This window comes from Ceratotherium simum, chromosome 19 (genome assembly GCF_057802395.1).
Source record: "Ceratotherium simum simum isolate JZ-2026a chromosome 19, ASM5780239v1, whole genome shotgun sequence".
Classification (NCBI taxonomy): Eukaryota; Metazoa; Chordata; class Mammalia; order Perissodactyla; family Rhinocerotidae; genus Ceratotherium; species Ceratotherium simum.
Genome location: NC_141918.1, coordinates 19554920 through 19572465, shown reverse-complemented (window position 1 = coordinate 19572465; position 17546 = coordinate 19554920). Strand labels below are relative to the sequence as shown.

At 32.8% G+C, this 17546-nt stretch overlaps 1 protein-coding gene across 1 annotated transcript in view; it reads right to left on the bottom strand.

Moving 5' to 3' along the window:
• The window catches only part of MANEA (mannosidase endo-alpha), a 54351-nt gene that overhangs the window by 22159 nt on the left and 14646 nt on the right, over nucleotides 1-17546 (bottom strand). Inside the window, exon 3 of the mRNA XM_004422131.3 lies at nucleotides 3956-4065. Within this exon, the coding sequence (XP_004422188.1) occupies nucleotides 3956-4065 (110 nt within the window). The remainder of the gene's footprint in view (nucleotides 1-3955; nucleotides 4066-17546) is intronic.

Below are 17546 nucleotides of genomic sequence, written 5' to 3'. Positions count from 1 at the left end.
GGTAGTTATATCAGACAAAATAGACTTTAAAACAAAGGCTATAATAAGAGACAAAGAAGGGCATTACATAACAATAAAGGGGTCAATCCAATAAGAGGATATAATATTTGTAAATATGCACCCAACATAGGAACACCTAAATATATAAAGCAAATATTAACAAACCTAAAGAGAGAAATAGACAATAATACAATAATAGTAAGGGATTTTAATACTCCACTTACATCAATGAATAGATCATCCAGACAGAAAATCCATAGGGAAACATCGGCCCTAAACGACACGTTAGTCCAGATGCACTTAACAGACATATACAGAAAATTCCATCCAAAAGCAACAGAATAAAGAGCACATGGAACATTCTTCAGAACAGATCATATGTTAGGCCACAAAACAAGTCAATAAATTAAAGATGACTAAAATCATGTCAGACATCTTTTTGGACCACAGCAGTATGAAACTAGAAATCAATTACAAGAAGAAAACTGGAAAATTCACAAATATGTGGAGATTAAACAACACGCTACTGAACAACCCATAGTCAAATTAATAATAAAAAGAGAAATAAAAAAATAGGAGACAAATGAAAATGGCAATATAACACCAAAACTACGGGATGCAGCAGAAACAGTTCTAAGAGGGAAGATCATAGTGATAAACGCCTAAATTAAGAAAAAAGAAAGATCTCAAATAAACAACTTAACTTTAAACCTCAAGAAACTAGAAAAACAAACAAACAAATCCATTAGTAGAAGAAAGAAAATTACAAAGATTAGAATGGAAACAAAGAAACTAAAAATAGAATAAAAAAGATCAATGAAACTAAGTGGTAGATTTTTGAAAAGATAAACAAAATACACAAAACTTTAGCTAGACTCACCAAGAAAAGAAGAGAGAGCACTCAAAGAACGTCAGAAATGAAAGAGGAGTCATAATAACTGATACTACAGAAATACAAAGGACATAAGAGACTACTATGAACAGTTTTATATGCCAAAAAATTGGACAACCTAGAAGAAATGGATAAATTCCTGGAAATACACACTCTACCAAGACTGAATCATGAAAAAATTAGAAAATCTGAACAGACTGATTACTACTAAGGAGATTAAATTGGTAATCAAAAGCCTCCCAACAAACTTCTGGGACTATATGGCTTAATTGGTGAAATCTACCAAACCTTTAAAGAACAGTTAATACCAACCCATCTCATACTCTTCCAAAAAATAGACTGTGAGACTACATTCAAACTCATTTTATGAGGTCAGCATTATCCAGTACCAAAATCAGACAATAACACTACAAGAAAAGAAAATTATAGGCCAATATTGCTGATGAACATAGATGCAAAAATCCTCAACAAAATATTAGCAAACCGAATTCAACAACACATTAAAAGGATCATACATCAGGATCAAGTAGGATTTATTCCAGGGATGCACGGATGGTTTAATATCTTCAAATCAATCAATGTGACACACAACATTAACAAAATGAAGGACAAAAATCATACAATCATCTCAATAGATACAGAAAAACATCTATCTATGATAAAAACTCTCAGCAAAGTGGGTATAGAGGGAACATATGTCAACATAATAAAAGCCATATATGACAAGCCCCCAGCTATATCATACTCAACAGAGAAAAGCTGAATGTTTTTCCTCTAAGATCAGAAACAACACAAGGATGCCCACTCTCAACACTTTTATATAACATAGTATTGGAACTCCTAGCCAGAGCACTAATGCAAGAAAAAGAAATGAACGGCATTCCAAACAGAAAGGAAGAAGAAAAACTATCTCTCTTTGCAGACGACATGATATGACATATAGAAAACTCTCAAGATTTCATCAAAAAACTGTTACAACTAATAAATGAATTCAGTAAAGTCGCATGATACAAAATCAATATACAAAAATCAGGTGGCCTTCTATTCACTAATAATGAACTATCAGAAAGAGAAATTAAGAATATAATACCATTTACAATTGCATCAAAAATAATAAAATACCTAGGAATAAATTTAACCAAGGAGGTGAAAGATCGATACACTGAAAACTATGAGACATTAATGAAATAAATTGAAGACATAAATAAATGGAAAGATATTCTGTGCTCATGGATTGGAAGAATCAATATTGTTAAAATGTCCATACCACCCAAAGCAATGTATAGATTCAATGAAACAGAAATAGATTTAGATATAGAATAGAAATAGAAACAGAAATAGATTCAATAAAATTTAAATAGAACAAACAATCCTAAAATTTGTATGAAACCACAAAAGACTGTGAATAGCCAAAGTAATCTTGAGAAAGAAGAATAAAGCTGGATACATCATGTTCCCTGATTTCAAACTATATTACAAAGCTATAGTAATCAAAACAGTATGGTACTGGCATAAAAACAGACACATAGACCAATGGAACAGAAAAGAGAACCCAGAAATAAACCCATGCATATATGGTCAATTAAGCTATAACAATGGAGCCAAGAATATACAATGGGGAAAGGAGAGTCTCTTCAATAAATGGTGTGGGAAAAAACTGGACAGCCACACAAAAAAGAATGAAACTAAAAAAAAAAAAAAAAAAAGAATGAAACTAAAGCACTATCTTACAGAGTATACAAAATAAACTCAAAATGGATTAAAGTCTTAAACATAAGACCTGAAACCATAAAACTCCTAGAAAACAAGAGGCAGTAAAGGTCCTCGACATCGGTCTTGGTGATGATTTTTTGTATTCGACACCAAAAGCAAAGGCAAAAAAGCAAAAATAAACAAGTTGGACTACATCAAACTAAAAAGCTTCTGCGCAGCAAAGGACACCACCAACAAAATGAAAAGGCAACCGACTGAATGGGAGAAAATATTTGCAAATCATGTATCTGATAAGGGATTAATATCCAGAATATTTAAAGAACTCATACAACTCAATAGCTAAAAAACAAACAATCCAATTAAAAAATGGGCAGAGGTTCTGAATAGACATTTTCCCTAAGAAGACATCCAGATGGCCAACAGGCACATGAGAAGGTGCTCCACATCACTAATCATCAGGCAAATCAAAACCACAATGAGATATCATTTTACATTTGTTAGAATGGCTATTATCAAAAAGACAAGAAATAAGTGTTGGCAAGGATGTGACAAAAAGGGAACCTTTGTGCACTGTTGGTAAGAATATAAATTGATGCAGCCACTATGGGAAACAGTATAGAAGTTCTTAAAAAAATTAAAAACAGAACTACCATATGATCCACCAATTCCATTTCTGGGTATTTATCCAAAGCAATCAAAAACACTAACTCAATAAGATATAAGATGCTCACTGCATCATTACTTATAATAGCCAAGAAATGGAAACAACCTAAGTGTCCATTAATGGATGAATGGATAAAGAAAATAACTGTATACACATATATACAATGGAATATTATTAAGCCATAAAAAAAGAAGGAAATCCGATTTGCTACAATATGAATGGAACTTATAGGCATTATGCTAAGTGAAATAAGTCTGCCAGAGCAAGACAAATATCGTATGATCTCACTTACATGTGGAATCTTAAAAACAAATAAACAACTCATAGTTACACAAAACAGATTTCTGGTTACCTGAGGCAGTGGGGAGGTGAAATGGGTAAAGATGGTTAAAAGGTAAAATTTCCAGTTACAAAATAAATAAGTCCTAGGGATGTAATCTACAGCATGGTGACTATAGTTAATAATACTGTATTGTATATTTGAAAGTTGCTAAGAAAAGAGATCTTAAAAATTCTCATTACAAGAAAAAATAATTTGTAACTATGTATAGTGATGGTTGTTAACTAGACTTACTGTGATGATCATTTCACAATATATACATATATTGAATCATTATGTTGAATACCTGAAGCTAATATAATGTTATATGTCAATTATATCTCAACAAAAAAATAAAATAAAATACCTTCAGATTATATTTATGAGCTTTATCCAAAATAGTTGGTACCAAGTCATCAGTAGGTTCTCCATTCTCATCATTTGAATCAGGTGGGTACCAAGACAGGGCTAGTACACCTAATAGAGAAGACCAAAAAGAAAAAAATAAAATAAACACAGGAACAGGAGTGGCTGCAGGTACTCTAAAAAGAAAAAGGCATAATAAAGACCAAATTGTTAACAATAAAAAAGAAAGATATTCTCACATAATGTTTTTTACTTACTTTACTTAGATACTACCTATGGTTATTTGATTACTTTGTATAGTCAATATTTATGAACTCTTTATCAGGCATCAGTATCTTTTAATTAATTAATAGGTTTTTCTTTCTAGAATAAGTTTTAGGTTTACAGAAAAACTGCACAGAAAGTACAGAATTCCCACATACTCCCCTCCTACCCACCACCCATCAGTCACACATACAGTTTCTGTTATTATTAACATCTTTCATTAGTGTGGTACATTTGTTACAACTGATCAACCAACATTGATACATTATTATTAACTAAAATCCATAGTTTACAATAGGGTTCACTCAGTGTTGTACAGTTCTATGGCTTTTGACAAATGCATAATGTCATGTGCCCACCATTACAGTATCATAGAATACTTCTACTGCCCTCAAAATCCTCTGTGTTCCACTTATTCATCTCTCCTCCCTCTCCCCATGAAGCCCCCAGACAATAACTGATCTCTTTCCTATCTCTATAGTCTTGCCTCTTCCGTAATATCATATAGGTGGAATCATACTGTAACTTTTTCAGACTGTCTTCTTACACTGAATATGTATTTAAGGTTCATATATGTCTTTTTATGGCTTGATAGCTCATTCTTTTTATTGCTGCATATTATCCCATTCTATGGATATACCACAGTTTGTTTATCCATTCACTTATTGAAAGACATCTTGGTTGCTTCCAATTTTTGACAATTATGAATAACTGCTATAAACATTCATATGCAGATTTTTGTGAGGAGCAATATCTTTTAACAGAAGATTCAAGAAATTAAAAAAAAAATTACATTTTCTCCCTGTAGTACCTACTAACTTTTGAACTGATAAATTACAAAAAAAGTTTTAGAAACATAATCCTGCAAAGAAATCACTAACTGGAGAGGGAATATGTGAAATTAACTAATTCAAAGCCTCATTACATATATAAAGAAATAAGGGGCCATTAGAAAGATGGTACTAATTTCTAAATCAATCACCAGACTCTTTAAGGCAGGGAAAGAAATACAGTGGTACCCAAAGAGAAGCATGTGGAAATACAGGAAATGCAAGGTTAGAAACTAGCAGAGAACTAAATTGTAAGACAAACTTTGTGGTAGCCATTCCACGTACAAACAGAGCAATCCCATCTAGAGAAACAAAACAGAACTTTCATTAAATAGAAAAAAGATATCTATGTCCCCTATCCACTCCGAAAATAAGAATAGAAACAAGAACACAAGAGGCAGAAAGAAGAATCTATAATACATGGGACTTCAGGTAAGCTTCTGGCCAGCCAAGAAGGGAGTCATATACAGAGAAAAATGTAGGTAAGAAAAGTGTCTGGAGACATTGATCAAGTATTCAAGCTGCCTACTAGCCCAGCTTATAGGAAGAACACCACCAATGAAAAGAAGAATGACAATAAAAATTTTCTCAACATGGGACCTATGAAAAAATCCTGCAAAAAAAAATGAATAGAAAAAAAAGGACATGAGAAAAAGTAATAAAGGAGAAAGACACAAAAGACAGATGCCATAAAACGCAGGAAAATTATGAGCATAGTATTCGTCCATGAAATTAAAAACAAAACACGATGCCTGTTTCTAATAATAGTAGATTAGGTTAATTAGACCAACATTTCCAATGAAAACAAATTACTAAATAAAATACGGAGAACAAAAACTTCTTAAAACCAAAAAACTAAAGAGAGTAAGGAATTACCTGTCCAAACTGAAGTGACAATGTGAAGGCAGAGAAGTAAGTGAGCAAGGAAGCTGGTCTGCTGGAAGCATAACTGGCAGAAGTAAACCTGCCCTCAAAGACAATGGATTAAATCCCAGGTTGACAACGCTTGGGAAGTCCTCTAGCTTTAAATTTAATTTAAAGCAGCTAGTATTTTCTACTGTATTGAACAGAACAGATATAGAACATTTTCATTATCATAGAAAGTTCTATCACATAGCATTGCTAGATTATTCTGATTCTTTTAAAACCCTAACCAACTCATTTTTCTCTAGTGATTTCTCTTGCTCCCTATCCTTTCTGAATGTGTCCTCTAAAGCTTAGGGAGAATGTTCTTTGTTCTTTCTTATCCTGTTATTGTGTTTCAGCTTCTTTATTGTATTAATTATCACTTCCATATGTCTAATTCTATCCACATACTATGCTCCACAGTTCAATTTATCTTTGTAAAGTATCTATTGGACTGTGTCACTCATGAACTCTGAATAAGTAATGGCCTGGGAACCAAGCCAATGATGGACCCACTCCTGAGGAGGGTTGGACCATTTACAATGGTAATGAATCCTTCACAGTAACCAGAAAAGTTTCCCTAAAATACATCAACCAAGTATCATTTGTAAGTAAGATCTATTACTGTGTATTTCTACCATTCCAATCCCTTAGTGAAAAGGGATACTCTTTGAAGTCCATTCTTATAATATTAGCATATAAATGCAGATCATATCATATTGATGTTATCCCTCCATAACACTTATCACAGGACCTTCAATATAACTGATACCTAATAATTTTTTGGTTAAGTTCAATGATGCATCTAAACAGGATAACAGTTAAGAACACAAGATACGAAATCAGATAGACCACAGGAATCAAGTCCCAATTTTGTCATTTGATAGGTGTTGATCTTTAGTTAAGTTATTTTACTTAACTTTCCACACCTGTAAAATGGGGTAAGTTCAGTTCATAACTTAAAAGTCTGTTTTAAAAAGTATAAATGAGAAAATATATTACAGAGAGTAAGACCTCCTCCAAAAGTGACCACAAAAAAACATTTAATAACAAAAAAACACTAAAATGTTAAATAAATTTGGATACCTTTAACTCCAAAGCTTGTGATAGCTTCTTTTATATATAGGAACCTTACTTAGTGCTTCTTTCAAACATCTCAAGCATTCTTTGAAACTAAAGATTTAGCAGAAAGAAAGGCAAGCTCATTTCCAGACATAAATACTATTATCACCAAACAGAATGACATACTTTCAACAAAAACTAAAAGACACATAAAAATGCAAGAAAAATAACACATTGACAAGAGACAAAGCAATCAATAGAACCAGACTCACACAAGAAACAGATGCTGAAATCATTAAACAGGAAATTTAAAATTACTATGATTAAAATGTTAAAGAATCTAATGGTAAAGATAGTCAACATGTAAGATTAGTGGGAAATATCAGCAGAGAGATGAAAACTATAAGAATCAAACAGAAATGAAAAAAACATTAAAAGAAAAGAAGAATGACTTCAACAGACTAATAAACAGATTCAAGAGAGCTGAGGAAAGAGTCAGGTAACTTCAGGCTAGTCATAAGAAATAACCATAACTGAAATATAATGAAAAAAAAAGATTGGGGTAAAACACACAAAACACATCCAATAGCTCTGAGATAAATATCAAAGTTCTAACATACATGAACAATCGTACGCCAACAAACTAGATAGCCTAGATAAAATGGACAAGTTCCTAGAAGCCAAAAACCTACCAAGACTCAATCATGAAGAAATAAACAATCTGAATAGATTTATAACTAGAAAGGAAATCAAATCAGTAATCAAAAATCTGACAAAGAAAAGTCCTGGACTTGATGGCTTCATAGTGAATTCTATCACATATTTAAAGAAGAATTGACCCAATCCTTCTCAAACTGTTCCTAACAATTGACGAGGAGGGGGCCGGCCTGATAGCATAGTGGTTAAGTTTGCATGCTCCACTTCAGTGGCCCGGGGCTCACAGGTTGGGATCCTGGGTGCGAACCAATGCACTGCTTGTCAAGCCATGCTGTGGCGATGTCCCATATAAAGTAGAGGAAGATGGGCATGGATGTTAGCCTAGGGCCAATCTTCCTCAGCAAAAAGAGGAGGATTGGCAACAGATGTTAGCCCAGGGCTAATCTTCCTCACACACACAAAAAAAAATTGAAGAGGAGGACACTTCCTAACTCATTCTATGAGGTCAACATTACCTTAATACCAAAGCCAAACAAAGACACTAAAGAAAACTACAGACCACTATCTCTTATGAATATCGAAGCAAAAATCCTCCAAAAGATATTAGCAAACCAAATTCAGCACAATATTAAAAGAATTACACACCACAATTAAGTGGGATTTATTCCTGGAATGCAATCACGGTGCAACATATGAAAATCAATCAATGTAATAAACCACATTAACAGAATGAAGGGAAAAAAAACAAATGATCATCTGAATCGATGCAGAAAAAGCATCTGACAAGATTCAACACTCTTTCATGATAAAAACACTCAAAAAACTAGGAACAGAACGAAACTACCACAACATAAGAAAAGCTATATATGAAAAACCCACAGAGAACAGCAAATACAACAGTGAAAGACTGAAAGCTTTTCCTCTCAGATAAAAAACAAGCCAAGGATGCTTGCTTTCACCACTTCCATTTAACGTAGTACTGGAAGTTCTAGCAGGAGCAATTAGGAAAGCAAAAGAAATAAAAGGCATCCAAATTGGAAAGGAAGAAGTAAAATTATCTCTGTTTGCAGTTGATATGATCTTATACATAGAAAACTCTATAGATTTCAGAACAAAAATGTTAGAACTAATAAGTGAATTCAGCAAAGTAGTAAGATACAAAGTCAACACAGAAAAATCAGTTGCATTTCTACATACTAACAAAAAACAATCTGAAAAGGAAATTACAAAAACAATTCCAATTCAATAGTATCAAAAAGAATAAAATACTTAGGAATTAACTTAACCAAGGAGATGAAAGATTGTACAGTGACAACTACAAAACATTGTTGAAAGAAATTAAAGACAATATAAATAAATGCAAACATATCCCATGTTCATGGATTGGAAGAATTAACCTTGTTAAAATGTCATTACTACTCAAAGTGATCTACAGGATCAATGCAATCCCTATCAAAATCCCAATGATGTTTTTTGCATAAACAGAAAAATCCATCCTGAAATTCATATGGAATTTCAAGTGACCCTGAAGACCCAAAACAATCTTGAAAAAGAACAACAAAACTGGAAGACTTACACTTCCTGATTTCAAAACTTACTACAAAGCTATAGCAATCTACAATGATGTACACCTGAAATTTTTACAATGTTATAAACCAATGTTACTGCAATAAACAAAAAATTAAAAAAAAAAAAGATTTGATGAAAAAAAAAAAAAGCTATAGCAATTAACACAGTGTAATACTGGCATAAAGAAAGACATATAGACCAATGGAACAGAACAGAGAGACCAGAAATAAACCCTTGTAAATGTTATAAAATCATTTTTGACAAGGAAGAACATTCAATGGGGCAAGGGCAGTCTTTTCAACAAATGGTGCTGGGAAAACTAGATATTTATATGCAAAAGAATGAAGTTGGACCCTTATCTAACATCATAGACAAAACTTTACTCAAAATGGATCACAGATCTAAATGTAATACATAAAACTCTTAGAAGAAAAGAGGGGGAAAGCTTCATGACATTGGATTAGGCAATAATTATTTGGACATCACACAAAAGGCACAGGTAATGAAAGAACGAACAGACAAATCAGACTTCGAGAAAAGTTAAAAATTTTGTGCATCAAAAGACACTATCAACAGAGTAAAAAATGCAACCCACAAAATGGGAAAATATACTTTCAAATCATATCTGATGAGATTCATATCCATTATATAGAGAGAACTACTAAAACTCAACAACAAAAAACCCCACCAGATTAAAAAACAAGCCAAAGACTTGAATAGAAATTTCTCCAAAGTAAATACAAAAATGGCCAATAAGCACATTAAAAGATGCTCACATGAGAAGATGCTCAATATACTAATCATCAGGAAAATGCAAATCAGAAATACAATGAGATACCATCTCACACCCACTAGAATAGCTACTAACAAAGAAACAGAAAACAACCGTTGGCAAGGAAAGATGTGGAGAGATTAGAATCATTGTGCACTGTTGGTGGGAATGTAAAACAATACAGCCACTGTGAAAACATGTGGCAGTTTCTCAAAAAATTGAAAACAAAATTACCATATGATTCAGCAATTCCGCTTCTAAGTATATAACCAAAAGAACTGAAAGCAGATTACAGAAGAGATATTTATATACCCATGTTCATAGCAGTATTATTCACGGTAGCTAAAACATGCAAGTAACCCAAATGTCCATCAATGGATAAATGGATAAGCAAAATGTGGTATATACATATTATTCAGAATATTATTCAATCTTAAAAAAGAATATAATTCTGCAATATGCTACAACACAGAGGAACATACATTATGCTAAGTGAAATAAACTAGTCACAAAAAGACAAACACTGTATGATCCCACTTATATGATGTACTTAGAGACAAAATAATAGAGACAGAAAGTAGAATGGTGGTTGCCAGGAGCTGGGGGGAGGGAAGAATAAGGAGTTATTGTGTTTGATAGGTAGAGTTCCAGTTTTGCAAGACTAAAAGAATTATGGAGATGGATGGTGGTGATGGTTGCACAACATTATCTATGTATTTAATATCACTGAACTGTACACTTAAATATGGTTAAATTCATAAATTTTATGTTATGTGTTATGTGTATTTTACCACAATAAAAATTTTTTTGAAAAGAAAAAACTAAAGGAAAAAAGAAAGATCATGTTAATAGATGCAGAATAAAAGCATCTGATAAAATTCAACATAAAACTCTCAGCACTAGTAACAAAAGTGAATTTTTTTTTTTTTATTTTTTGCTGAGGAAGATTTGCCCTGAGCTAACATCTATTGCCAATCTTCCTCAAGCAAAAAGAGGAAGATAACATCTGTGCCAGTCTTCCTCTATTTTGTACGTGGGTCGCCACCTCAGCATGGCCGCCGACGAGTGGTATAGGTCTGCGCCTGGGAACTGAACCCTGGCCACCAAAGGGGAATGCGTCAAACTTAACCACTAGGACATGGGGGCAGTCCCAGAAGTGAACTTCACTGACTTCATAAATGACAGTTACAAAAATCTTACAGCTAATACAATAATGAGGAAAGACTTCTTTTCCCCTAAGATCAGAAACAAGTCAAGGATATCCTCTCTTACCATTCCTATCCACATAACACTGGAAGTCCAAGCTAGTGCAATATGGCAAGAAAAAGAAACAAAGGTATATAGATTGGAAAGGAAGACATAAAAATGTCTCTATTTGCATTTGATTGTCCATATAGGCAAAGAATCCACAAAAATACTCCCAGAGTTAATAAATGAGTTTATCAAAATCACAAGATACAAGGTCAACATATTGTTTTAAAATTGTATTTCTATATACTACTGAGGAGCAAAAAAATAAAAATTTAAGATACAGCACTATTTACAATAGCATCCCCCTAAAAAAGAAATACTTAGAAATAAATGTAACAAAATAGATATAAGATCTGAAGATGCTGAAAATTACAAAAATCTAAAGAAAGTAAAAAATTTTTAAAGCCCTATATAAATGGAAAGATACATCATGTTCGTGGAATGGAATATTCAATCTGTTATTGTTCAATATTGCTAATTCAATATAATATTTTTAAAATGTCAACTTTCCCCAAATTGATCAATATGTTCAACGCAATCCCATCCAAAATTCCACCAAGATATTTGAAGATATGGACTAGCTGATATGGATAGGCAAAGGAATAACAACCCAACCAATTTTGAAAGAGAACAAAGAGGAATCACACTACCTGACTTCAAGACCTATTACAAAGCTACAGTACTCAAGACAAGGTGGTATTGGTGAAGGATAGACACATAAATCAACAGATCAGAATAGAGTCCTGAAATAAACCCAAACAAATACAGTCATCTGATTTTTGATAAAAGTAGAGGAATAATTAATGGAGATAGGATAGTCTTCTATGAAGAATGAAGCTAGAAAAACTGGGTGCGCACACTATAAGCTTAGCAGAAAGAGAGGCACACCCATTTTCCAGGAATAAAAGCTACTTACCACAGTCTCCATGGTCCTACAAAAGATGAAATGCTTTCAAGAAAAAATTATGAGGCACAGAAAAAACAGGAAAAAAAAACAACACACTCCCAAGAGACAAAGCAACTGGCAATCAGTAGAACTAGTCTCAGGTATCTACAGCAATACGAAACTATCACCAATCTACAACTATAGATACAAATTTAAACTTAATACAAACAGTTATTTTAAAAGAAAAATTTATGACATTTTGTTAAATGTTAATAGGTCCATTTAAACTTCAAAAATCTAATTTATCTTACTATAAGTTCTAATTCTCCTACTTTTATGTACTAATTTTAAAGGCAGGAGATGCAGAAATAAGAAATGTGGCCTTATGAAAACTGATACTTTCTGCCTTCAGAAAATATTCTAATGTTGATTTCCATCTAGTGGTTTTGAAGCATCAAAGATGAAAACAAGGGAAAGACTAGGGGATTTGACTTATTTATCTTTATGTCCCCAGAATCTAGCACAAAGTTTGGAAATGGTGGAAACTCAATAAATATTTAGTGCTAAACTGAGGGAAAGAGAAAATAATTTTAGTGCTAAACTGAGGGAAAGAAAAAATAATGTTAAAGACATAGAGTGAATTATGTTTTGCTAAGTGTATTAGTTTTCTATTGTTGCCATAATGAATCATCACAAACTTAGTGGTTTAAAACAATGCAAATTTATTATCTTACAGTTGTGTAGGTTAGAATGTGACATGGGTCTCACTAGGCTAAGATCAAGGTATTGGACTGTACTACATTTCTTTCTGGACGCCCCAGGGAAGAATCTATTTCCTTACTGTTCTGAGCTTGTGGAGGACACCACATTTTTCGGCTCATTAACTGCTAAGCCCATTTTCAAAGGCAAGAACAGCAAGCTGAGTCTTTTTCAGATCACATCTCTCTCACTCTTTTCCCTCCTCTTCTATGCCAAGGACTCGCATAATTAGATAGATTAGTCCCAGCCAAATAATCCAGGATAATTCCATCTCAAGATCAACTGATTAGCAGCCTTAATTGCATCTGCAACCTTAATTCCTTTTGCCATGTAAGATAACATATTCAGAAATTCTGTGGATTGGAATACATACATCTTGGGGCAATTATTCTGAATACTCCATTATGTTTTTAGAAAATTTTATAAAAAAAGAAAAGGTACCCATGTGCTATCTTTAGAATTCTAAGATATCAATACAAGGGATAGATGTGATCTTTTACTTAAAAGACTTGAAAAGAATACAAATCATCAGTGGCTTCTGCTATCTGATACATTATCATGATACAATAGTTGGAGTTTAAACATAACATTAATACTTCATTTTAATTTCATCATTCTTTTCCAGAAAAAAAAGGTTAGACTGTTAAGATTTATACACATAACACCTCTAATTGTAAAAGCAAAAAATTAACCAACTTGTACTCTGCAATAAAACAGTATAATTATTTTACACAGCAATTTAAGAATAAAAAGGCAACCATATATATCAAAGGAAAAATATGAATGTTACAGAAGTCAAAGTACATTCAACCATATAGCAATTTAAATACCCTTCATTTACCAGCTTCTTCAATCCAAAAAATGCCAGAGTCAGCATGCCAACTCCATACTAAAATTGTGTTTTGTGTTCAGTATTTTTACAGTCAAATTATTCTTCACTTAATGAGTACAATAGGAAGTAACATTAGCAACATGGTGGTGCAAGACATTCCTCCTTCGTATCCCTCTTTTTAATCAACGACTTAGACATCCGTACACAAACAAATCACTTTTGTGCGTACTTTCGGACCTAGAGCCCTACTCCAAGGGACCCATGAGGAATCTAGTCAAACAGTGCAGCAAGCAACAGACAAACCTCCCTATGAGCTGCAGAACCAGCAGAGGCAGCAAACTGCCTAGAGTCCTCTGACTCCTTTGCTCTGGGGCAAAAATCAAAGGAGTGCTCTCACAGCCAGGCATCATGTATAAGAGAGAAGTTCCAGAAGTCCAACCTTCCCAAAGGGAGACTCCAGCACATCACTGAAGAAAAATTCTAATTCGGTCGCAGTGGAGGCAGTAAGAGAAACTTTACTGGTGCTGCCACTCCCCCCAAAAAAATGGAACACGATAGATAGCCCAGAATTAAAAGTCCCACATATAAGGTCAACTAATATATGACAAGGGAGCCAAGAACATCCAATGGGGAAAGGATAGTCTCTTCAATAAACGGTATTGGGAAAACTGGATAACCACATGCAGAAAGAGAATATTTTTATTCCTTACACCACTCACAAAAATCACCTCAAAATGGATCAAAGATGTAAATATAAGACCGGAAACCATAAACCACCTTGAAGAAAACAGAGAGAGGAAAATCCTTGACACTGATCTTGGCAATGATTTTTTGGATATGACACCCAAAGCACAAATAACAAAAGAAAAAATCAACAAGTGGCACTACATAAAACTTAAAAGCTTCTACAGTGCAAAAGCAACAATTAACAAAACGAAGAGGCAAATTATTTGCAAATCGTGTTATGGATAAGGGGTTAATATCCAAAATCTATCAAGAACTCATAACTCAGTAACAAAAAAAACAAACGATCCAATTAAAAAATGGGCAGACGAACTAAAGAGGCATTTTTCCAAAGAAGACATTCAAATGGCCAACAGGTACATGAAAAGGTGCTCAACATCACTAATCATTAGGAAAATGCAAATCAAAAACACAATGAGATATCATTTCACACCTGTAATAGTAGCTATCATCAAGAAAACAAGAGATAAGTGTTGGCAAGAATGTGGAGAAAAGGGAAACTTGTGCACTGTTGGTGCGATTGTAAAATGGTTCAGCCACTATGAAGGACAATATAGACATTCCTCAAAAAACTAAAAATAGAACTACCATATGATCCACAATCCCACTTACATATCCAAAGGAAATGAAAATAGGTTATCAAAAAGACATATGCACTCCTATGTTTACCACAGCATTATTCACAGTAGCCAAGATATGGAAACAACCTAAGTGTCTATCAACAAGTGAATGCATAAAGAATAAGCTATGGTATATATATGAAAAATGAAATACTATTCAGCCACGAGAAAAAGCAAATCCTCCCAAGTGCAGCAACATGGATGAATCTTGAGGACATTATGCTAAGTGAGATAAGTCAGAATTAGAAAGACAAATACTGTAAGATATCTCTTATATGTAGAATCTATTAAAAAAATACCAAACTCAAAGAAACAGAGGGGAATGGTGGTTACTAGGGGCTTGGGAGTGGGGAAATGGGAGAGATGTTGTTTAAGGCACACATTTGCAACCAGTATATAAGTAAAACCTGCAGATTTAATACACAGCACAGTGATTATAAACAACAAAACTGTATTATAAACATTAAACTTGCTAAGAGAGTAAATCTTAATTGTTCCCACCACTAGAAATAATGATAATTATGTGACGTGACAGAGGTGTTAGTTAACACTACAATGGCAATCATATTGAAATATAAATGTATCAAATCGATACACTATACAACTTAAACTTACACAATGTTATACATCAATTATATCTCAATAAAAAAAGTGTATAATTCAATATTTAACTGATAAGGAAATAATTTATTTACAGATGGATTGTAATGTCACTTTTATTACATCAAGTGTTTTTTTAATTTTCCCCAGCAGAAAATCTACCAAAGAAATAAAATATTTGCATCAATAGTGAAATTGTCAACATTTAAAATTAAAATAATCATATTATTTGTAATATTTTGAAATAATTCATGTTCATATGTTATGTAATTGTAAAATAATATATGAGGGAAGGTCTTCATAAACATTAAACAGGCATAAAATTAAATATGAACTGAAACTTTTCTTCCTTATCATAATAAAATTATAACATATGCAGTATGTCATTTATATATTATTTTTATATTTATATGATTTATATATATGTTATAAATATATAAAACTGTTATACATCTGATGCAAAAAGACTCTCATTGTATGCAATTCAGTTTGCATTAAGAAAACTAAAACTTCCATAAATATCCATTTTTTTCATCAATCAAGCTTAGCTTTTAATAGCCACAAACAAGTCAATCTTGAAATAACAGAAAAGACTTGAATGTGATACAGATTCTTTGTAGAAAATAGGAAAAAAGTCATTTGAATAAGTCCTCCCCCCAAAAGTAAATTATAAATAGAGACATATGTTGTTTTGTTCGTGAAAAAGCCTTGCACATCTCTATATACATATCAGCTCGATAGTGAGTTTGTGCCTTTTGCAGAGCTGGAAAAATGTGAGAAACTCAATTTCTTCTCATATCCCTAGTGCTAGGGACACTAACAAGACAGAGGGAACCAAAACAGGAAGGTTTTTATAAAGGGTATGTTAATGAATTGAAGAATTTTCAGACACCCAATTATATTTTTTTCATACTATTTGCCTATGGAATAATATGACTCTATCTAAATACGTGTTATTGGAGCACCAGAAGTTAGAAGGAAGACGAAGTTGAGAGGAAGGAGGAATGACAATAAGAATAACTGGTGACTTCTCATCAATTAAGTTAAAGGTGCATGTTGTAAGCTTTAGAGCAATCATAAAATAAATAAAATGAAGGAATATATGTAATAAGCCAGAAGAGAATACAAAATAGAATAAATATATTCAATACAAGAGAAGGCAGAAAAAGAGAGAAAAAGGAACAGAACAGATGGGATAAATAGAAAACAGATAGCAAAATGAAACATTTAAAATCAACCATACCATTATTACATTAAGTATAAATGAAATAAACACAGAAATAAAAAAGACATTGTCAGACTAGTTTTAAAAAACAGAAAAATAAGACCAAATCATATGCCACAAGCCTAAAATTTGAAACAGCCCACTGTCCATCAAGATGTATGCAGAAATAAATTGCTATAATCATACAATTGCATACTACTCAGCAATAATAATAACTAAACTACTGATATAGTTAACAACATGGGTAAATTCCAAAATAGCGTACTGAGCAAATGACCACACACACAAATTCTGGATGATTCTATTTTTATATAGTAATAGAACATTCACAACTACCCTACAGTGACAAAATTCAGATCCATAGTTTCCTGGGGTAGAGGGTGGGGCTGAATAAGGGAAGCATAACAACACTTTTTGACCTACAGAATATCTTACTTCATTATTGGGGTGGTATTTAAACAGGTGTATATCTTTGAGAAACATCATTGAGCTGTATATTTAAAGTGGGAGAATGCATTGTATTTTATGTAAATCGTAATTTAATGAAAGTCAGAAAGAATATTAAATTATAAATCAATAAAAACAATATATCCAGAAATGCTCCAAAATTTGGAA